The following is a 21,911-nucleotide window of genomic DNA, read 5'->3' as shown; positions in this document are numbered from 1 at the left end:
TGGGAAGGGAACAAGGAACCCGTGTCTTTTTTTTTACCTGTACCAAAGTGTTTGGATGCAAAAACAAACGCTCTAAGATGACGTCACTGTTGTTATATTGCAATTGTTCGTCATCAAAGTAACTTCACCTCGTGTGTGTCTGATGACCCCTCCACCAACCCCACGCCAAGCATTTGCATTCAAGCGTTTTCAGCCGAAACGAAACGAAACGAGCCGAGCTCCAGCTCCATTAGCTAAGCCGCTCCGGGTTTTGTCGGCCTCTCCCGCCGCAGTGGGAGGAAGTGAGGCCACCAGAGGCAAGAGCAGCCGCCACGCTATCGTGCGAAAATCGACAAAAACACGGAGGACAGCAGCCGCAGCCAGCACTGCCGTGACATGTCCGCTCCCAGAAAAGGACAGCGACCAGCGCCTGCTTCTTGAGGCCCACGGAAAGAACCGACTCCCCGTGTTCCGGACATCAAACCGTCTCCTCGCCGTACGGAGGTGCCCGCAGCTCGAAAGGAGTAGCGGGGAGCTGGCGGAAACACGAAGATCGACTCCCCGCATACCCCCGCACCTCCCCCCTGTGTGCCGAGTCGCTTCCACCCAAAGTCCCGGTGGTCTCCCCGTTGGCTCTTTCTGTCGCCTCCGCCATTTGCCTTGCGGAGGGAAAGTTGAGCGAGCAAAGTGCCGCCGGGCAGCCGCGCGCGCCCCCTCCCCTCCCCGGATCCTCCAGCCACCCCGCACCGGCTGTCGCTGAAGCTCCGTAAACCGCCATGGAAACTCTCGGACCCCGTTAACATCGCTTCGGACGCTCGCGGGTTGTTGTGTTTTTCCGAGGAGGGAAGCCGCCGGATTCCCCCCCTCGAGGGGGGCACGCGTCAAGCTGCCGGCTAGCCCGCTATCTTAGCGCGCTAGCTCAGCGGCGAGCTTTTTTCGGTGCGAAACTTTATTGACAGCTTGAGTTGCGCGTCGCTGTCGAGGCAACGGCTCGTTAGCATCCTGGCTATCCGAATGCTAAGCCAGCATCGCCGTTGTTAGCATTTACCATCCTGGGTAGCCGCTTGCTAAAGAGCGCAGCGAGCATACCATAGTTAGCATTTTAGCATCCTGACGTTAGCTCGATAAGAGGACAAGGCGGCGGGAGGCAGCCTTCGCTTCACCCGCTCACGGGAGCTCGTTTCACGGCCGAGGAGGCGACGTCGTAGGCTAGCGGGCAGGAGTGCGTGCGCGTGTGAGTGTGTGCGTGAGTGTGTGTGTGTGTGTGTGTGCGCGCGCACGCTTGCGTGCGTCCGTGTGTAAGTGTTTGTGGATTGCGTGGAATGCAAACGAGGCTCTCTCGCTCGTGTTTGCTCGCTGGGAGACATTTGCTTTGCGACCAGAATCTTTCTTTTAAAGGTGAAAGGAACAGCAGCTGACGGATATTTTCAGCTTCTCGGCCGGAGCAAACGCGCGCCGTGTGAAAACCCCCCGCCAGCCGCCCTCTGCTCCCCGCTCGGCCGGCCTGGATTTTGTTTTCTGGGGTTCGGGGGGGGACGGGACACATGCAGCATTGAGCCGGGGGGGGATCCCTTACGGCGCTTAATGGGATTACAAGATCGCCAATTGAAGGTTCGCTGAAGACAGCCACCAGCATGACACGGTGAGGCGGCCGCGGACATTCGCAGTCCACTCCAGCAGCAGCAGCAACAGCAGCCGCCCTCCACCCTGATGCTGGTCCCATCTGGCGTCGGAGGAGTCCCGCGTTTGTGAACGACTGAGCGAGCGAGAAAGCCTGAAGATGGCGGACCTGGAGGCCGTGCTGGCCGACGTCAGCTACTTGATGGCGATGGAGAAGAGCAAGTCGACTCCTGCCGCCAGAGCCAGCAAGAAGATCATCCTGCCAGAGCCCAGGTACGAGCATGAGCACGTCAGTGCACGTGGCCTGTGTGGCAAGGTCATTTGCATATTCATTGTTTTGGTGCCATCCTTGCTTTATCGATGAAGGCGCATACACTAAATAAGAGGGAGCATGCTCACGCCTTCACACTTGTATTAATACCTTTACGCACATCACAGAAACGCATCAACACAGTGGGATGCAGGCATCTACCTGTACATGTACACACATTCACACACAAATTAAGACAACCCACACACGCACACAGGCCCGGGGGTAATCTGGCGATTTCCCGGTGGGCTCGGCTGCCTGTACAAAATAACACTTTGAAGACGAGGGAACACAGCCACAATTGTTATATATAACGGTGACAAAGCACACATCGAAAGCCACCTCGCGATCGTAAAGTTAGCATCAGTCCAATAAGTTGTGCACCTGAAGTGGCGTGGACAGGTTTCAAATAAGAGTGCAGTCAGAAAATTAAAAAAAAGCGCTGCGTTTGCCGCCTTAATCTTGCTGCTGTAACCAGCGTTTGGTAAATGGGCCTTGTGAAGTGCAAAGTGTCTTCTTGCATGTTGTTTACACATGCCCGTTGGTCCCTCTTTTGTCAATTTGAACTACCGTATTGATGTTCTCTTGTTCAAATAAACACCGAATATCATTGGAGGGAATGGTCAATTATTTTAGACTGAGAAACTAATCGGGATTAAATTGTATATGTTCATGAAAGGGTTGTGACCTAAAATCTGCCGGTCTGAGGCTGTCCGATGTCAGTAATGCATGTCGATGACATTTTTGTTACCCCCGGAAGTGAATTAGGAAGTCACTGCAGACATCAGCTGTGAGGAGGGGAGTATACATTGCAGTAATATAATTGATTAGTCCCTATTAATTTGCATGATTTCACCAGCAATAGCGGACGCGGCAAATAGAAGGATAGCCTGTCAGACGAGACGTTTGGAGAAATACATTGCGCAAAATCCGAACCTGAACTATTGTCGATGCGTCAAGAATCGATCAGCAACGTTATTTGTTAATTTCGCGCGCTGATGGTTCATTTTGATGTTTGACATCCGATTCATCATGGAATAGTCTCGGCCAAGGGCCGATTCAACCACGAGCACCGTCATTTGAATAAGTTCTAGAAAACTCACCCGAAAGCCAATTGGAGCGTTTTCATTTCAAATATCGGCAGTGTTCTGCTTTGTTTACACTAGACAGTGCAATTCTCACTTGAGATTTGCACAAAACATGCGATCCGAATTCATCTTGGCTTGAGTGCTATTGATTTGCTCAATTTAGCTTCTCTACTGGGGTATATGATGAATCATTTCAGAAATGATTCATTTATTCAATCCTTCCGAATGACAACTCTTTGGAGCTTTGGCTATTTTCTGACAATAAATTGATTCAAGCGCGATGACACGAGTTCAATTACTGCCCTTCAAACATTGACCAATTGCACTTTATTGCTCATGATCTTGTCTCCTTAAATGTACGTGATGCAATGTGTTGATCAGCTCGTTCTATGGGGCTGTCATTCAACATAAAAGCGACGGTTCGATGAGCAATGCAAGTTGTGTCAGGAATTGACATTGAATGACACACAACCTCAAGTCGGGGTTTGTTAGGAAAACCAAATCAACATCAATCAAACAAAAACACAACACATTGAACGATTGGTAACGCAAACGCACAAATGTCATTTCATTCATCAAATGCTTTGCATGACGCAATGTATTCTGGGAACCGAAAAGTAAAGTCATTTTTACAGTTGATCCCCGCTACTGGCAGGGAATATGAACCAGGCCGGCCTGCGAATAGGGAAAATCCACATTTACTTGACCCCTATTGAAATGCATTGGGCCATTGAGGTGGAGGGGGGGGGTAATTATTTTATATATTCTATATATTTTGAAATTAATTGTCTATATGATAATTGTTGTTTTTTTTCCTGCCAAAAATTGATATCAGTCACAAAAATTCCATGTCGGTCGGGCCCTTTTTGACGCTTTACAAAGGATTCTTTGATGATTCTAAAAGGAGCATTTTTTTTCTGTGATGTCACATGTTTTTGCGCACACAGTATTGTCGGATTTTCAGAATTTTTGCTTCGATTTTAAAAATTGTTATGTTTATTTATTTTTTTATACGCGGAAGATGATTTGCTCCGGATTCGGTGGCCTCAAAATACCCCAAAACCCTTGTAATGTTCTTGTCACCCAAAAAAAAAAAAGTCTTTTGGATCTTTCGTCGTCATGGAAACGCAGGATGCCTTCTTTCTTTCCAGCTCCCGCCAGCGGTGGCTCGCGTTGCTGGCACTCAGACGCCGCAGCACATAACTTTGAGCCAATAACGTGCGACAGGTCGCCGGCGTGTTTGTCTAAACGCGATACAGGGATTAGCCGCTCGGCTCGCGCTAATCGACCTCGCCCCGAGACTGACTGCGCTGAAGTTAATCCTGCCTCGCCACGGCACGCCGCGCTGCGCGTCCTTTCCTTCATTCCTCCGTCCCTGCTTTCAGCAGCTAAAGCAACTGAAATACGTTTCTCATTTCCAATCAGAACCTGTATACAAACCCAAAAAAAAACAACAAAATAAAAGCCTCTCAAATGCCATTATTGGTTGGCCATTTAATTTGGAAGTTGGCCCTCGGCACCCCATGCTGTCCGAAGGACGACCTCGATTGGCTTCCAGACGCTTTGGCCTTCAATGCCAGAAGCGTCTGAGGAGGCGCGCTACATGCTAATTGCTCTTGCATCACACGCACATGACGTCTTTACCCAGGTCATTCCGCTCACGTGGTCCGAAACCGTGCCAACATGCACATCTTTGCAAATTCGAGTTATTATACGCACGAGAAAAAAAATCTCCCTATTTTCAAATGCACACACAACAAAGACAAGAACTTTTCACTTCTGCCAAAAAAAAAAAAAAAAATCACAATGCAAAAAAATGTGATGTGTATCCGAAACTCAAATTGTCCGAAAATCCACCAAATGTGTTATCGCCTCTCAGCGATTTCCATGAAAGCACCAATGAAGCGATAACAGCTAATCTGTTCTCAAATCAATCACCGGTTATTTTCATCTAAAATCGCACATCATCGCATTCCTCAGCAGCTATTTGATGATCACATTCATTGACGCCTATTTTAATGAACGGAGTCATCGTTTAGAGACGTTTTTTTTAAATTTCATATCCGAATTATTGGAATTTCAGCCTCTCGGCGGTAAATATTCTCCAATTTTCTAGTCCTCCGTGAAGGGATGGAAATTGAAACGTGTAAAGAAAAAAAATCGCTTAATCAATAAATTGGAAAATTACTGAAGCCTTTTGACCACAATCATGCGCAGAAAAGGAGATTTCCTTTCTGACGCTTGCGGCCGTTGATGCCAAACGCCACCAAGAAGTGGTTGAATACGAAAAAGTTCAAGATGTCCCTTTGGGAATATTTCTTGTGATTGCAAAGTAGCCCGTGTGACTTGCTGCCTTGACGTAAGCGTTAGCGTGGAAGCTTAATGTGTTTAACGTGTCAATATTGAAAGACGCGCCGCGTTTACACAGCGACTGGTAACTCGGCACTCGGTGGCTTTGGGCTGTTAGCGCTCAGCACTTCTCGCTGTTATTATGACGAGCACGAGTCTAGCCCGCTCGCTGTTTGCCTACGTTCAACATCTTTAGGGGAAGCCACCATTTTATTGTACATGAACAACAAGACATGAGAACTTCCTGAAATGACCAAGGGGGGCGGTGAGGGGGGGGGGGGAAAGCTGTTGGGAGTTGATGAGCAGAGGCCATGACTTGGCACAAACGCAAAGAGGAAGAAAGGCGGCAGTTTATTCAGTTTCCGCTCGCCTGCCGCGTCCCATCACGTGACCGCTCGGCAGCCTGTCAATCAAAGGGCACTGCCGGGCCGGACTGTTGCCGTGGCGACAATCTGGGAGTGGTAAAGAGGAAGTCTGTGGGCGGGTCGAGGTACACAACCAGAAGATACTTCGTCAGCTCATCAAATTGTGTACAAGCTCGTTAGGATGGGCAATATTTTATTGATTTATTGTTACTTTTATTGATTTTTTTTTTTTTGTAAGTCTTTACACACAACATTTGCAGCATTTAGCATTCGCCTTGGGAACTGATCAAGTATTTGCTCCAGGGGTGAACTTTGGACATCATAAAACAATTATTAGCGTTTCTTCACTCTTTTGAGTGCTCACCAAAACCGTATAGCGATACCACGAATACTTTTCATACATCCAATAAAAACTACGATGGTTAAAACACTTAATAGCAGTTAGAGCAGGGGTGTCAAACTCATTTCACATTGTGGGCCACATACGGACTCGGTAAATGTCAAGTGGGCCCGAACCATTAATATTATACCATACTGTGCTATGAATCACCTAAACATCATCTTTTTCCTTTGTTTTGGTCTCAAGAAGCATTGATCGGCGCTTTCATATCATTTGCTGCGTTGGGTCTATCTCGGTGACAGACTGAGACTGCTGTTTTCTTCCCCGATCAAAACAATGTTGTCTTCTACTGTGATCAAAACAGTGTGCCCCCATAATCCACAAATTACATTTTATTTAAAATATTCATTCTGTGTCTTAAATGCATTTCCCCCCCCCCCCCCCATTTTTAAAAGATCCCGCAGGCCGGATCGAACCTCCTTGGGATCCGGTTCCGGCCCACGGGCCGTATATTTGACACCCCTGAGTTAGAGCAAACACCATAAAACCCAAAAGCAACGCAAAGTCGGTCATGTGTTTTACAAATGTTTTGTGGGAGGACACGCAGGAAAGAGGCCAATGGAGCAAAAGCATCCCGACCACCATTTGGCGGTCATTGTGTAAAATAAATAAAAGTGTTGTCACTGGACATATATATCAATCGAGGTGGGAGAGTGTCTGCCTGGGTGCCACGGACAGTAGCTCGCTCGCCAAAGGTGAAGTCCGGATGCGCTGGCCAAGAGCGCATGGCGGCGTCCCGCGTGGCGCTAACGTGCTAATTGATTCCTCCCGCTGCCTCATTAACACCTGTTCCTCCGGGGTGGTGTGTATCTCTCCTGGGTGGCAACATGGCACCGATGACTAATACGCTTCCTGCCGTTTGTCCTCAGCATACGCAGCGTGATGCAGAAATATCTGGAGGAGCGCGACGAGCTCGCCTTCGACAAGATCTTCAACCAAAAGATTGGTGAGTACACCGGCAAGTTAGGGTTGAGGACACCCGAGTATTGCGCCACCTGCTGTTGCGTCGATGCAAACTGTTGGCCGCAAAACTGGCACTTGACATCATAGGTCCCTCTGGTGCGTTGCAACTGGCAGAGAAGTGCGAGTGGAGCTTGAGCCAAAAGGTGGGGGGCCCACTCAAAAAAAAAAAAAATATATATATATCTATATCTACAGTATATATATATATATCAAAAAGACAAACGTGGCACACGGAAGAATCAAAATACTAAATTCACCAACAACGCCCTCCCCTCCAAAATCAACAAAAAACATTCCACACTTGAGGAACGATAACCCGACAAAAGCGACGGCAAGAACCAAAGAAAGACGAGGCTGCAGGAAGCTGATTAGTCGACGCAAGGAACAGAGCTGACGAGAACAGGTGGCCGCAAACAATATCATAACTTGTGATCCATCAATTTGTTGTGTAAAAATGATAACATCAGGCATGAAGACATTTACTGTATATGGGTTCAAAGTCATAACCGCCCCCTGACGGAAACCATACCGACAATGTGGCCCGTGACCAAAATCTGTTTGACACCCCTGCCTCAAACCACCTCAAAACATTCGTCAGGGAACTACACGACTTTGGAGAGAGTTTTGACCTTTTGACTGATAGCAAGTGTCAGAAATCAACATCTTGGGGTGATGGATCAAGTGATGAGAAAACTAGATGAAGCGCCGGCGGATGCCAGGCAGGGCTTTCGTGAGCCGGTCCGCTCGCTGGCCGGATGCTAATGTTAGCCTGGAGGAAGATGAGGCTCCCCACGCGCTTCCTTCCGCCACAGGAAGTGTGCCATGGGACCACAGCTGGCCCTCGGGTGGGAGGCATAAGCGTTACTTACTCTTGTTCTTCACTCTCTCGTTGCCCTCCAAACCTCCATATTGCCCCCCCCCAACCTCCGGGAATAGACGGCCTTGATTCTCATTGCCTGCGTGTGCAGGCGTGTACTCTTTTCCGCTTCTGTAATGAGTGTAACAACAGGAAGTTGAAGCTGACTCTGTTTGAAGTCTCAAACGTTTGACACTAGGAAGCCCTTTCAAATGTACTGAGGCTCTGATCATCATGACCGAAATTAAAATACAGTAGCGCAGCACGCCTTAATGTTCCTTTAAAAAAAAAAAAAAGGTATTTCATATTATTGTAAGCTCCTGTAACGATATTTATATATAATATATATATGGTGTGTGTGTGTGTGGATAATGCACTCCGACTGGATGCCGTCTTTGCACACGTGCCGGTCTGCCCCACTTACTGTTTGATTACTGCGTCTGCTGCCGGCTCTTCGCTTGACGCTTGTCGTATTGAAGCATCTACTCGGGTCGACTTCCTGTCGAACTGCAAGCGAGCCACCTAATATTCGAGATCTGGTGCCTGACGGCTTCCTGTTGAAGCCCCCCTCGCCTGACGTTCACATAGCACTCGAGAACGGCAAACAGGAAGTTGACTTTTTGCAGGCCGCGGTTATGCACATGACCAGGATGTCGACAAAAAGGTGCACGTTAGCGGCTCGAAAAACGTTCAGGGGAACCTCTCTCCAGTCCACCCGACGGACATTCGCAAATGATTTAAGTATGGTAGAGATGTAGAAAGAATCTGTTGAGAAATCCAATTTTCATGTTTGAATGTAATTGCAGAGAAAGAGAACGGGAAGCTTTGGATACAGTCGATCAACTCTTGCATTGTCGCTGTCATGTGAAAAACGTGTCCGAAACACGGGGAGCCATTAACAAAAAAAATAATAATTAAATGATAAAAATGGACATTCGTTTTTCACAGGACAGCGGCTTTTGTCAGTTTTTTTTTTAAATTTAAAAACAACACCTCGTGACGTACTTCTGCTAGAGCACAAGTCCTTCCCTGTTAAATAACAATGGGAGTTAGCTGGCTAGCTCGCTAGCTACTTTGCCTACATGCCACAAATGCATCTTCCCTTTGGATAGTCCACTGGTGACTTGTCAGCAGCGTCACACAGAGAACGACTAGAGAAGTGAGGATGGCGTAGGGGGAAACGGTCACCATGTGGGCATGACCTTCGTGGCCACTTCAGTGCTCCCTTTTGTCGACCATGAATGTGCACACATCACGGACAGATGGCAGCATAGCGAGGGAAGGAAAACAAAGTCCAAGATAACATCCAGCGTGTGAACCAGAGCTTTACGCTTGCGCCGCTGCTGTAGAGTGCCTTGTTGTTGCGACAGGGAAGAAAAGCCTTTTGGCGATCGGCTGGACTGTGTCAAGGGTTGTCAGGTATGATTGCACGCGGAGTGAAAGACGAAAGAAAGGAGAAACGGCTTCCATTTCCAAGCGGGGGGCAGTATAGTACAGACATAAGGCTATGGCTACACATGAAGGAGGTCACAACTCCTCAGTAAGCTGTAGTACTAATGATCAGCTTCTTTGTTTTTTGTTTTTTGCCGAGGATAAAGAATATACGCTTTAGAGTATTGTTACGCCTTCTCTCCCCACCATTTGTGTTGACGTATGAAGCTAAGTGGACTTTTGTATGGCAACGCTTGTCTTTTATGATGATTTAAAAAAAAAAATTCTTCCTGATTGTGTTCGTGTTTCGTGTTAGCTGAATTTTCTTGCCTTGGGAATGTTGCAGCAGCGCATCTTTTCGTTCACTTCGTAGATGAACCCTCTTTCTAAACTGCCCACTCCTCAAAAAAAATCCTCTGGTTCTTGTTGTTCTTGTTCTCAGTCTGCCTTGGCGTCCTCTCTCCCCATCTGTCAGACTTGTGGAATGGATGATGGAGAGTTGTGTGTTGCCAGGCAACTGCGGTTGCCACAGCGACGGCAGCAGAAGAACGTGTACGCGTGTGTCTTTGCTGGCCGACTGGGGGAAATGAAATTGATGGAAATAGACCATAAACCAACATGCTGAGAAGGAAGGAGAGAGGCGGGAAATGGGGCCGTGTAGGTTTTTTTTTTTTTCTCAAGTAATTCCCATGATGCACCTGTGCGACTGGCCACACCTCCAGCGACACATGGCCCTCGTCATGCCTGATCTGCGCTGACTGCATTCAGCGGAAACGCTCAGCGGAGCCGTTACGTAGCGACCTTGAAAGCCGATACTTGGCGATGTTTTTTTTTTATTTTTTTAAATGGGCTGATATCAGATGAATCAGTCGAGGCCGATTAAAATCATTCCTAGCGCTAATATGCCGAGCGTGTCCCAGGAGTAAAAGTCAGTATTTACCGGAATGAAACACTTTTTGGTCTTGTATTTGGAAAGGACCAACAAAGCTAACGTCGTCAGCATCCACCAAGTTGAGGTTGTCGACGTCAGTCTTCCTCACCCTCCTCTTCATCGTCTCTATCGTGTTTCTTTGCTTTTCTCGTCCTCCTTCTCAGATTCGCTTTTGAGTGCGACGGCGCCCTTGAGTGTCGTCATGTGACTGCGGCCTCACCAGCGAACGTGTCGTTTCCTCTTTCGCGCGCGAACACACGCGCACACACACACACTCCCCACCTCCATGGAGGCAGTCGCCATGGCAACAGCAAATCTATCTCGATCGGCAATGTGTGATCTTTTTATTAGCCCCGCCCCTTTTGCTCAGCCCATCTCCCGTTGGCTTTTGTTATACACGTGTGTGCCTATTCAACAACAGTATCAATCAGGCTTTTCTTTTTCATTCGTGTGTGTGTGTGTGTGTGTGTGTGTGTGTGTGTGTGTGTGTGTGTGTGTGTGTGTGTGTGTGTGTTTGCTGGTAAAAACAAAAAGCAGAATTATTTGGGCTCTTGATGTGTGTGTATGCGCGCATGTTTGAGCTTTGTTGTTGCGGTTTGTTTGTTTTGGTGTTTCTACATGTGTGTGATTGTGTGAGGAGCATTTCTACCTATTAAGGCATTCACAGCACTTCACACTGACGTTATATTCACTTACTGATGACGCAGCAGCAGCTGGGGGTTAAGGGCCAAGGATCAAACCCGCAACTCCTGGGTTGGGAGACGACCTCTCGACCTCTCTTCCTCTGAGCCTAAAATATGTGTCAGCATTTGGATGCGTGCGTAGACGTGTGTTTTTATTTGTGTGTCTGCATGGTTATGTGAGTGTGTGTGTGTGTGCTGGCGTGTGTCTGGTGGTTTCATTGTAGGAGCGTCTTCATCAGAATGTCTTCTGCCAGCTGTCATTAAGTGAACTGGAAGTACAGTATGTGTGTCGCGTAATGATGATGTCATCTGACCTGTCGCCAGGCTTCCTCCTCTTCAAGGACTTTTGCATGAACGAGATCGACGAGGCCGTCCCGCAGCTCAAGTTTTACGAGGAAGTTAGTAGCTCACTACTTGGCGCTATAGACTGGGGCAGGAAGTGACCTGACGCTGACTTCCTGTCTCCGTTCTGGTCTTGTCTTGTGCTCACAGATAAAAGACTATGAAAAGCTGGACTCGGAGGAGGAAAGACTCAGTCGCAGTCGGCAGATCTACGACGGATACATCATGAAGGAGCTGCTATCGTGTTCACATGTGAGTTGTACTGCTAGTTGTAGTCACTGGTCTGGGTCCTAGCAGTAGCCCTGGTTCAGGTCCTGAACCTGGTCCTGGCCCATACGCTGGGATTGGTCCCTGTCCTGGCCCTTGGACTGGTTCTTCCACGTGTCCCTCGTTGTTATTGTCTCTGCACTGAGCAGCTTGCGCCTTGGTTTCCTTTCAGCCGTTCTCCAAAAAAGCCGTGGACCATGTCCAGAGTCATCTGGCCAAGAAGCTGGTGCCCCCAACCCTCTTCCAGGTAGCCCACACCTCCAAGCCTCCAACATTTGCATTACGCCAATTCGCCGACTGACGTGTGTCCCCCGACAGCCCTACATCGTGGAGATCTGCGACAGCCTACGAGGGAAGATCTTCCTCAAGTTCATCGAGAGGTGAGAGAGCAACAGCGTCAGCGTATAAGCCGCGCTAGCCGCTGCTTCGCTGACTCCGCCCCCTCCGTCTCTCTCTCACACACAGCGACAAGTTCACAAGATTTTGCCAGTGGAAAAATGTCGAGCTCAACATCCACGTGAGTAGCGCAACTTCACTTCCTGGAAAGTTTTCACAAGAAAGGACAAACGGGACCGACCATTGGATGGAGGCTTTTAGTTGGAGAATAAGCCCTTGCTGCATCGACAGGGACCTTTCACAATTAAAGCTCACTTAAGAGGATGACATGCTTTGAATCTGAAAGTAAAAGAGGGAGGGAAGTTGATGGATACAAAATTAACCCACACTTTTGTTTTCCAAGATCGAAGTTAACTCTGATGCTTTTAATTTCAAAGTAAAAGAGGGGGAGAAAATGCAGATATGAATTAAATGTCATGAATTTCTGAATTAGTCAGTCACAGTCCCAAAAATAAAGACCGCCGTGTCAATTGACAACTTTCACAATAAAAGCCTTTTCAGGATGAAAATGACATGTGCCACGCTTTTAATCTGAAACTCAAATGGGAAGTGTTTTTATGTGCTTTGCGTGCAGCTGACGATGAACGACTTCAGCGTCCACCGCATTATCGGCCGCGGCGGCTTCGGCGAAGTTTACGGATGCAGGAAGGCTGACACGGGAAAGATGTGAGCGTGTGTATGTGTACATCTTTGTGTGCAAGTTTGTCTCCTCACGTTTGTTGTATGTGTTGAATTTGCGCAACTGAGCACGTCTCCATGGATATTTGCGTTCTTGTTTGCGTGTGCACATGCGCACGTGACGTGTCTGTTCATATGTGTGTATTTGTCATATGTGTGCTCATGTTTGTGTGTCTGCGCGTGGGCAATAGAGTGCGCGTTGTGACGTGTACGTGTGCGCCCCCACCACAGGTACGCCATGAAGTGTCTGGACAAGAAGCGCATCAAGATGAAGCAGGGCGAGACGCTGGCGCTCAACGAGAGGATCATGCTTTCGCTCGTCAGCACCGGGGTGAGCGGGGTTAAGCCGCGTTGGGTTCCGGGGACCGGGTCGCGGGCGGGGCTAACCTGTGACATCTTGGCAGGATTGCCCATTCATCGTGTGCATGACATATGCCTTCCACACGCCTGACAAGCTCTGCTTCATATTGGACCTCATGAATGGTAACCGCGGCAACTGCAGCCATCACACCACAGCAACTTTATTTAGAATAAAAAACTTTTTGGCTGAGACTTTTTGACAGTTGGGTCATATTTGTTTGTCATTTTGCAGCAAAATGTAGTTTTTTTAAAAAAATTATCTCATGAAATAATATTGATTGTGAATATCAACATGTAAAAAATATGCATTAAGAAAAGCATTATTTTGAATTTGTATAACATAATTGGTAAATTAATATTTTGTAAATAGTTGTAAAAAACTATATAATATATAAAAAGTGCTATTTTTATATATTACAATTTTAAAAATGTGTATTCCAAAATGGAGTCATTATTGAAACATGAACTAGAAATAACGCAAAAGCGCGTGTTTTTGTTTTAACCCCGACTGCACTTTGTTGTCAAACTTGGATGCGTGTGTGTCAGGCGGCGACCTGCACTACCACCTGTCTCAGCACGGCGTGTTCAGTGAGAAGGAAATGCGCTTCTATGCCGCCGAGATCATCCTGGGCCTGGAGCATATGCACAACCGCTTCGTCGTCTACAGGGACCTCAAGGTCGGTCGTGCCCTTAGGACGTTCGTCCAACGCTGTTTATCCAACACTGTTGACACCGCCTCCCCCACCCACAGCCCGCCAACATCCTGCTAGACGAGCACGGACACGTTCGCATCTCTGACCTGGGCCTCGCCTGCGACTTCTCCAAGAAGAAACCGCACGCCAGCGTGTAAGTATGGCCCGGTGCAGTCGAGTGTGAGATGTCATCATTTTTCCGGCCTCTGATTGGTTTGGTCTGAGGAAAACTTGTCGCGCTCAAGTTGGACAAGCAAAAGACATTGGAAGCGCTTGATTAGATGAGAGAACTTTTGCTTAGGTTAGATCAGGTGACGTGTCTAATATTTTACAAGTGGTGGCTGGGAGCCCTTTGAGACTTTTGGGGTGAAGGGTCACACAAATGGACCTGACTTGAGTGATTCGTTCTACAATGGGGAACACGAGGGCATTTCATTGTCAGCATAATCAGCTGGTGATTGGCAATCATATTATTTTGATCGATGAAGGGGGGTGGGAGGAAGCGGCAGAGAAACAGGCCAGATGTCAGGAGGTTTGCCAAAACACGAGCTTGGTTTAAGTAAAGTCAAAAATTAAAGTAAGGTGTGGTTTAAGTCAATGTCAGAGTGTCAAAATGAATCTCCCAAGTGTACGTGTAAGTGTTTCTACAGATGTTGCCTCTCTAATTTCCATGAGTAGGGCATGGTTCAGTAAAGAATGCCCTACAAAGCGGGTGTCAAGTGTCTGGGGGTCCAGTCCGCCTGCCCTGTGGAACTAAATGCGTTGGCTGCAGCTTTTTTTTTTTTTTTTTTTCCAGTTGAGGTACTTGTTGTTGCGATTTCTCTCCACTTGAGGGCGCACTGCCCACCAATTCAATGACCTTGTGAGTTGTGGAAGTTGCCAATCGACGTCTCTCCGTACAGCCTGGTTTTGCCTTTGGTGTGATGTGGTACGAGGTGGTTTCACAATGTGGCGCCGTCTCGTAAGTAAGGTTGCGCCTTGGCGTGTTTTCAGGGGCACCCACGGCTACATGGCCCCAGAGGTTCTGCAGAAGGGGACGGCGTACGACAGCAGCGCCGACTGGTTCTCGCTGGGGTGCATGCTCTTCAAGCTGCTTCGGGGGTAAGTCAGCATTTGCCTCGCACAAGTTTGACAACGTCGCCTTTCGTTTGGGCCCCCGTCTACCGCCATAAATAACGGTCTGAGGTTTTTCCATTGAGCTCCGTCCCATCATATGCAGCATGTCGCTCGACTGGCTTCCTGTCTGGGACCTCCACGCGCAGCAGTTGGGAGTGCAACGTTGATGCCTGTTTTTGTGCGTCTCCCCCTTCAGGCACAGCCCGTTCAGGCAGCACAAGACCAAAGACAAACACGAGATTGACAGGATGACGCTGACCATGGTAAGACGCACCAGCACAACAAAAAGCCGCAGGTCTTTCCATTTCACTTCATTTATGTAGTATTCATTTGAAATGGAAGTGGGGGTGGATAAAAATGAATCCATTTTGAAGTGCAGCAATTGATCCACAAGTGATTGATGATCTTATTTCATGTTGGCAGCTATTTTGATCAAGGGTCAAGCGTTGAGAGAAGTTGAAGCGTTCTGATTTCAGCCTCTCAACTATAAATGTGCAATTATCATGAAAGCTGACAAATGATCTTTTCCAAACAGATGCTTTTACTTTGGAAGAGCACCGATCTAAGAATTTCTTTTTTGCAGGTTTTTCTGACGCAACCAGTCAGCCGGCCATTATCCATTCATATTTGTGCATTTTCTGTCCCGCCAATTTGGAGCTGTGGCCTGTTGTATAACTCATTCACTCCCAAAGACGTATTTAGATGTCTTTTCAGACGTTTAATCCCAGCTCTTCATTTTATATTGACTGTACTTGAAAAGGGTCTGAAAGGGTCTGAAAATGGAGCTGGGATTAAATGTGTGGCATCTGAAAAGACATCCGAATACGTCTTTGGGAGTGAATGCGTTAATTTGGGGTTCAAATTTAAAAAGTGGTGTTTGATGATCTTTTGTTTTTCAAGAACAGTGTACTGTTGCTGGTGTCCTCAGTTGTCTTTTGACGCCATTGTGATGTTCTTGCAGTAGCAGGGCAAGTGTTCCCTGGACAACTTTTTTTGTCAGTAGGCCAGGATCATGACCACCAATTTTCATGTCAGGATCCTGTTGCGATTTATTCCCCCCCCCGCCCCTTAAACCGAACGCAGGGGTGGCGAGTGAACTTTTCACGCGTGCCTCTGCGCAACCTGGTTGATCTTTGGCCATTGGCACAAATCTGATTACGCCAAATCGTTTCATCCAGACGAGTAATCGCATTCAGTTGATAATCCTCCCGCTTGGGCGGGATTAAATAAAAATAGCTGTCTTAACGGCGCTCAGGTATGTTGAAAGTTCCCATCATGGAATCACATTCGTGACAGTCTTCTCTTTATATTTGTCTTCCACTTCTCCTTCATCTTCTGTCTCTTCATACTTTCTCGATCTTTTTTCTCTTTGTCTTGATCAGAACGTGGAGCTCCCCGACTCGTTCACGGCGGAACTGAAGGAACTTCTGGAAGGGCTCCTGCAGCGCGACGTCTCCAAGAGGCTGGGCTGCCAGGGACGAGGGTAACACATGCGTGTCACATATGAAACCCGGTTTACATCAGCTCCCGCGTGTTTGAAGTTATCTCGGTGGTTTCTGGGTTAGGATCAAACAGGAGCGAGCTGCCGTTGTCAGGCCCTCTATTGGCGACCAGCAAGCGTTTTATGTTTGCTTGAATCTGTGCCTTTTCTTTTCCGCGGGTGGGGGGGGGGGTGTTTGAGTGCCGGCTGCGCATGCGAGCCCAGCGCTCCCCCTCCTGGCCGCACCCGGAGTAACCCCACGCTTGTGTGACATGTCAATCAGAGCGGTGGAGGTCAAGGGGCATCCCTTCTTCACGGGCATGGACTGGCAGCAGGTCTACCTGCAGAAGGTACGTGGCCGCCATCTTTGGCTCGCTCGGCGCCCGCTCACCCGAAATGTGTCTGCAGTACTCGCCGCCGCTCATCCCGCCCAGAGGTGAAGTCAACGCCGCCGACGCCTTCGACATCGGCTCCTTTGACGAGGAGGACACCAAGGGCATCAAGGTAAACACACACACACACACACGGCGCTGCGGTCCAAGTCTTTAGTGTGTGTTTGTGTCAACAGCTCCTGGACAGCGACCAGGAGCTGTACAAGAACTTCCCGCTGGTGATTTCCGAGCGTTGGCAACAAGAAGTGGCCGAGACCGTCTATGGGGCCGTGAACTTGGACACGGACAAAAATGAGGCCCGCAAGAGGGCCAAGAACAAACAACTGGGCCACGAGGAAGGTCAGGAGCCACCTTGAACACAAACTGACACACATTAAAAAGAAATAAATAAAACCAATAACAATATAAAGATTAAAATAGTATATTTCATTGGAACACCAACATGAAAAACGTTTGCTAGCTTGATGCTAACATCTAATGTGAAACTCCATGGAAGGGCTAAAAGAAATGAGCATTGATATTTTTGTCATGACATTCAACCTCCTTTTCCCTCCACTGGTGTCGTCACGGTGTGATGACCTCACACGTTTGTCACTTTTGTGGTTGTCGTCGTGCAGACTACGCCCTGGGCAAGGATTGCATCATGCATGGCTACATGCTGAAGCTGGGGAACCCCTTCCTCACGCAGTGGCAGCGGCGCTACTTTTACCTCTTCCCCAACCGAGTCGAGTGGCGGGGAGAGGGCGAGTCACGGGTCAGTTGCCGCCGCCGCCGCTCGACAAAATGCGTCCGGGTCATATCCGTCTTCGTGTGTCTGTAAAGGCTCTTGTTGTGTGTGCGTGGAAACGCTCTCACTGTGTGTGTGTGTGTGTGTTAAACACGCAAAGGAAACATGGTTGGCGAAACACTTGACGCAGCTCAAAGACTCGGTGAGTGGCGGCTATGTTGTAGGCTCCGCCTCCTGCCTCTCCTCCCCCTGCTACTGCTAGATAAACAGCTGCCTGTTGTGTCACCTTTGAGCTCCTCAAAGTCCGAGTTTGACTTCTCGCATCTCATGGGAAAAACAATAACAGGGCTGATCTGCTCGTCCCAAGACTGTAGTGTTAAGTCATCAGGTCCAGGTGTCCAGTGTGGGTCTAGATCTACAGTGAGACCCAAGTTCTAAAGTCCTATGACCCAACACTATAGTGTTAGCCAATCTTCAGTGAGACCCAAGTCTCCTATCCCGAGTCCTCAGGTCAAGGTGCCTCGTCCCAAATCTTCAGTGACACTGAAGTCCCAGGTCTGTGGTCTAGGATCGTAGTGTCAAGTTATCAGGTCCAGGTGTCTAGTTGCAAGTAACCAAGCGCAAACGGATCCACGAGTCCTGAACGGCAGTCCGTGTGATGTCACAGGTATGCGTGCGGCGACGTCATCTGGAGCTTTCTGCTGCAGTCAAGCGGCTGAAATGTTAGCATGTCGCTAGGCTTGCCGTCGCCCGCCTCACGTCTGCGCCTCCCGTTTTCCCCCGTGATGCTTTGCGCGAGGCGACTTGTGAACACGTGACTGATCATGTGACTTTTGCCGTCTCAGCAAAACCTTCTGACGATGGAGCAAATCGTCTCGGTGGAGGAAACGCAGATTAAAGACAAGAAGTGCATTCTGCTGCGCATCAAAGGAGGGAAGCAGTTTGTGCTGCAGTGCGAGGTAACACGCATCGTCACATGCCAATGGACCACACACACACACACACACACACTCAAATCCACATGCATAGACATGAATGCACACAAACACACACTTGTATGCACAGACTTGCGAATTTGTACTCACACACACACACTCACATGTTGTCCGCAGAGCGACCCCGAGTTGGTGCAGTGGAAGAAGGAGCTGACAGAGGCGTTCAGCGAAGCTCAGAAGTTACTCCGGCGCGCACCCAAGGTCATCGGCAAGAGTCGCACCGGCGGCGTGGTGGAGCTCTCCAAGCCCCCCCTGACGCACCGCAACAGCAATGGCCTGTGAGTGCACATGTGTGTGTGCGCGCACGGACAAACACATTCATACACCCACACACGCGTACACACGTCACGACCAATCCTCATTTTTCACACCGCGTGGACCTCGCCAGTCGTGGAGCGGAAGCAGCATGTGAAGAACTTTGCATGAACACCCCCCCCCCCCACCCGCCCCTACTGTCCCGCCCTCCATCCAAGCAAGGACCAGGGGGCATTGCGCACACCCTCTGCCCCCTTGCCCCTCCTTACTCCATGTATTCCAAGTGCATCAAGTGCCAATGCGCACGATTACTCAAGGGGGCGGGTCAAACATTCCTCTGCAAGAAGCTGGAAGTCAATGGACTCACCTCTGATTGGCTGCCGCTCAGCCAACCGGGAAAGAGATTTCACTGCAGCCTGTTGATATAATAACTGCAAACACTGTGGTGGTAGTGGTGGTGGTGGTGGTGGCCTGCATGTGTGGGGGGGTTGTGTGTATACATACATATATATATATCTATATGTATATATATATGTATATGTGTTTAGTGTTTGCATCAACATCTGTACGGGGAGAGAGAAGAAAAGACGGGGGGGGGGCTGAGACGCAAAGTAGGCCTCAGTCACCGTAGCAACCCCGCGCGCCTCATTTGGACTGAGACACTGTGAGGGAACCGGGGGGGGGGGGGGGTTCAGGTTGGCATTTTGGACGCTTCCACGGGAAACAGGAAGTGAGCTCTGGAATGAGGCGGAGCTTATCTTGGTGGCGGTCAGAGCTAGCCACGTTAGCATTCTAGCTAATGAAAAAATAAATAAAAAATAGTTTGTTGGTCCCCACAGCGATGGCAGAGTTCCAGATAGGAGCGTCGGATTCTCTACAATGTCTTGCCATGTTCTCAAATATGCTCCAATGAATGTGCTAGAATGTTTCACAACATTATAGAGGGATTTTGGAGGTTTTGCAAGGTAATAGAGCATTCCAGTGTTCCATAATGAACCTTCTTTACGGGTCTGCAATGTTGGAGCGCCCTCGTGAATGAACTAGCAGTCTAAAATGATCTCGATTCCACTAGCCTCTTATAAAACACTCTTGAAGGATTGAGAGGGCTCAGCAACGTTAATGGAGGGTCGCAGCGTAAGTTCGCGGATCTACAAGTTTCTGCGATTATTGCAGAGCAGGGTGTCCAAATTCCGGGCCTCGAGAGCTCCTAGCCAGCGCCGTCTCCCTCCTCCGACACACCTGACTCAAATGATCAGCTCAGAGCGTCATGTGCTAACTCGCTACATGATAGACTCGATGATCAGCTCTGATCATTTGAATCAAAAAGGACGTTCTGCAACATTCTCGAATGTTCTACAATATTGTAGCTCACACTATGTTCTAAAACATTCCGGGATGTACGGTGTGGTAGAATGATCCAAAATACCTGTATGGCGACATCCTAGAGTGATGTCAAACGTTCTAGAATGTTCCAAAACATCCTCAATCGGACTCCAAAGATTTGGAAGGAGTGTTGTATGAATTTGGAGTTCGATCTACATGGATTGAAAATGTACGAGATGAATAAGTCAGGATGAAACGTTCTAAAAGAAGCTACAATGTCGTAGAATATTCCAAATTGTATGTTTTGAAATGTCATGGTCAGTGACATTCTAGAAGGATCTACGAGATCATTTTAGACTGTTTTGAAATCGTTTCAACGACCTATATTGGCGAGATTTTACATCCCAAAACACTTTCTAACAGCCCAGAGGTCGTAAAATGTTGGTGCATTTTCTTCATTCTAAGACATTCCAGCATGATGTCGAGTGTCGGAGAATGTTCCAAAATATACTATTACACTCTAGAATGTTCAGACATTCTAGACTGAGCTATGATCTCCTGCAATCTTCCAAAACGAACGCTCAACATTATTGTCGTATGATCTTAAAAGGACCTATAAAATCCGAGAGGACCTTACTTTGTTGCATCCACATAAATCCTGCAATGTTCTCCGTCATTCTAGTCCTTATCTGTGAATCTTCTATGAGGTTCTGCAATTTTGTCGTACATTTTTGAGCATTTAAAAAAAAAATCCAACCATGAAATTGTATGTTGTCAAATGTTCCAAAATGAACTACTTCTATTAGTCTAGAATGATTTGCAACATTCTAGAACGATTAAAAAAAAACACAAGTACTAGAAAGATATACCAGTACATAATTTGAGAATTTTCCAAAAATGAATGTTTTAGAATGAAATCAAAGCTGTATAACATACTAGGGAGTCTCCACAATATGGTAGCACATTTTTGTGTTGTGAAACAATCCAGGATAAATGTTTTTACTTGATTCAAAATCAGTCAAAGCGACGGTGAGTGCAACCCGAGTAGACAGCGTGGTTAGCGTTCACTAGCTTGTTTTATTTGTGCTGGGGCGCGCGGGGAAGGGGGCGGGTTTGTCAAATGTCGTCACCTCAAGGTGTCTTTTAATTTTTTTGGAGCGTTTTCATTTTGCGTTCGTGCACCTTTTTTTTTTTTTTAAGCGTCATGTGCTAACTCGCTACGTGCTCGACTCAATGTGCCAAACGGAGGGGGGCGGAGCCAGCAGCAATCCTTGCACGTACCGTCGCGCCAACAAGATGGCGGCCCAGGGGGGGGGACCAAAACTGTGACCAATCAGGCGCCGCTGCCATCCGCTATTTCCTGTTCACGCTGTTCGGACGCTACAAGAGCACAGTGACAAAAAAAAAATAAAAATCAAGCTTAAATAAATGAAAGAAAAAGAAATATATGTGTATAAGAAAGCTTTAGGTTTATTTAAAAGATATGTAGGAAAAAAAGCTGAGAAAATTTGGGGGATTTTATTGTGATTTTTTTCTTTCTTTCAGATGTTTGTGGTGAACAATCTTGCACATAAAGACTTTCAAAACAAAAGCCGCCTCTGCTCTTTTTATTAGGAACGTCCCAGGTCCAGATCTCAAACAAGTCTGTCGTCTCGAGTCATACTGTTTATGTGTCCAACAAGTCCTGATTTGTCAAGCGGTTTCGTTTCATGTCTTCTGTGTGAGGTTTTGACATCACCTAGGATCTCATCTTTTATTTATGAAACATTTTGTCAATCAAGTAATCGCTCATGACCAATCACATGCCTGTTTTTATGTTTGCATGTGAGAAGTAGGGTGCCTCAGATGACCCCGCCCTCCCGTGAGACTCCCGCAGCCCCTCCAGATCAGTTCAGCTGCAGCTGTCATTCAAG

At 47.8% G+C, this 21,911-nt stretch overlaps 1 protein-coding gene across 2 annotated transcripts; it reads left to right on the top strand.

Annotated features, from left to right (window-relative positions):
• The first annotated feature begins 256 nt into the window (after positions 1-256).
• grk3 (G protein-coupled receptor kinase 3) lies at positions 257-21,589 on the top strand. Of its 2 annotated transcripts, XM_086134651.1 has the most exons (22): positions 257-1,872; positions 6,981-7,057; positions 11,300-11,373; positions 11,468-11,569; positions 11,757-11,831; positions 11,903-11,964; positions 12,050-12,101; positions 12,555-12,646; positions 12,890-12,989; positions 13,063-13,141; positions 13,565-13,695; positions 13,770-13,864; positions 14,704-14,811; positions 15,023-15,089; positions 16,209-16,309; positions 16,590-16,656; positions 16,715-16,810; positions 16,875-17,037; positions 17,316-17,452; positions 17,586-17,627; positions 18,271-18,384; positions 18,538-21,589. In XM_086134651.1, the coding sequence occupies exons 1-22, from the start codon at positions 1,760-1,762 to the stop codon at positions 18,700-18,702; spliced, it is 2,112 nt and encodes a 703-aa protein (XP_085990777.1). In that variant the 5' UTR covers positions 257-1,759; the 3' UTR covers positions 18,703-21,589. The 2 variants fall into 2 exon arrangements, with proteins under 2 accessions (XP_085990777.1, XP_085990778.1); XM_086134652.1 differs by lacking the exon at positions 17,586-17,627.
• Positions 21,590-21,911: the final 322 nt, after the last annotated feature.

This window comes from Hippocampus guttulatus, chromosome 17 (assembly GCF_054856545.1).
Source record: "Hippocampus guttulatus isolate MCC_2025c chromosome 17, RoL_Hgut_1.0, whole genome shotgun sequence".
NCBI lineage: Eukaryota > Metazoa > Chordata > Actinopteri > Syngnathiformes > Syngnathidae > Hippocampus > Hippocampus guttulatus.
Note: the sequence above shows the minus strand (reverse complement) of the source record. Positions and strands in the feature narration are given on the sequence as shown.

What these genes read in the sequence shown, in the direction of transcription:
- grk3 (XM_086134651.1), top strand. Translation starts at nt 1,760, where the DNA reads ATGGCGGACCTGGAGGCCGTGCTGGCCGACGTCAGCTACTTGATGGCG. An exon ending in CTCTTCAAGCTGCTTCGGGG is followed by an intron (nt 14,812 to 15,022) that starts GTAAGTCAGCAT and finishes CTCCCCCTTCAG; the next exon opens with GCACAGCCCGTTCAGGCAGC. An exon ending in AGTTTGTGCTGCAGTGCGAG is followed by an intron (nt 18,385 to 18,537) that starts GTAACACGCATC and finishes TGTTGTCCGCAG; the next exon opens with AGCGACCCCGAGTTGGTGCA.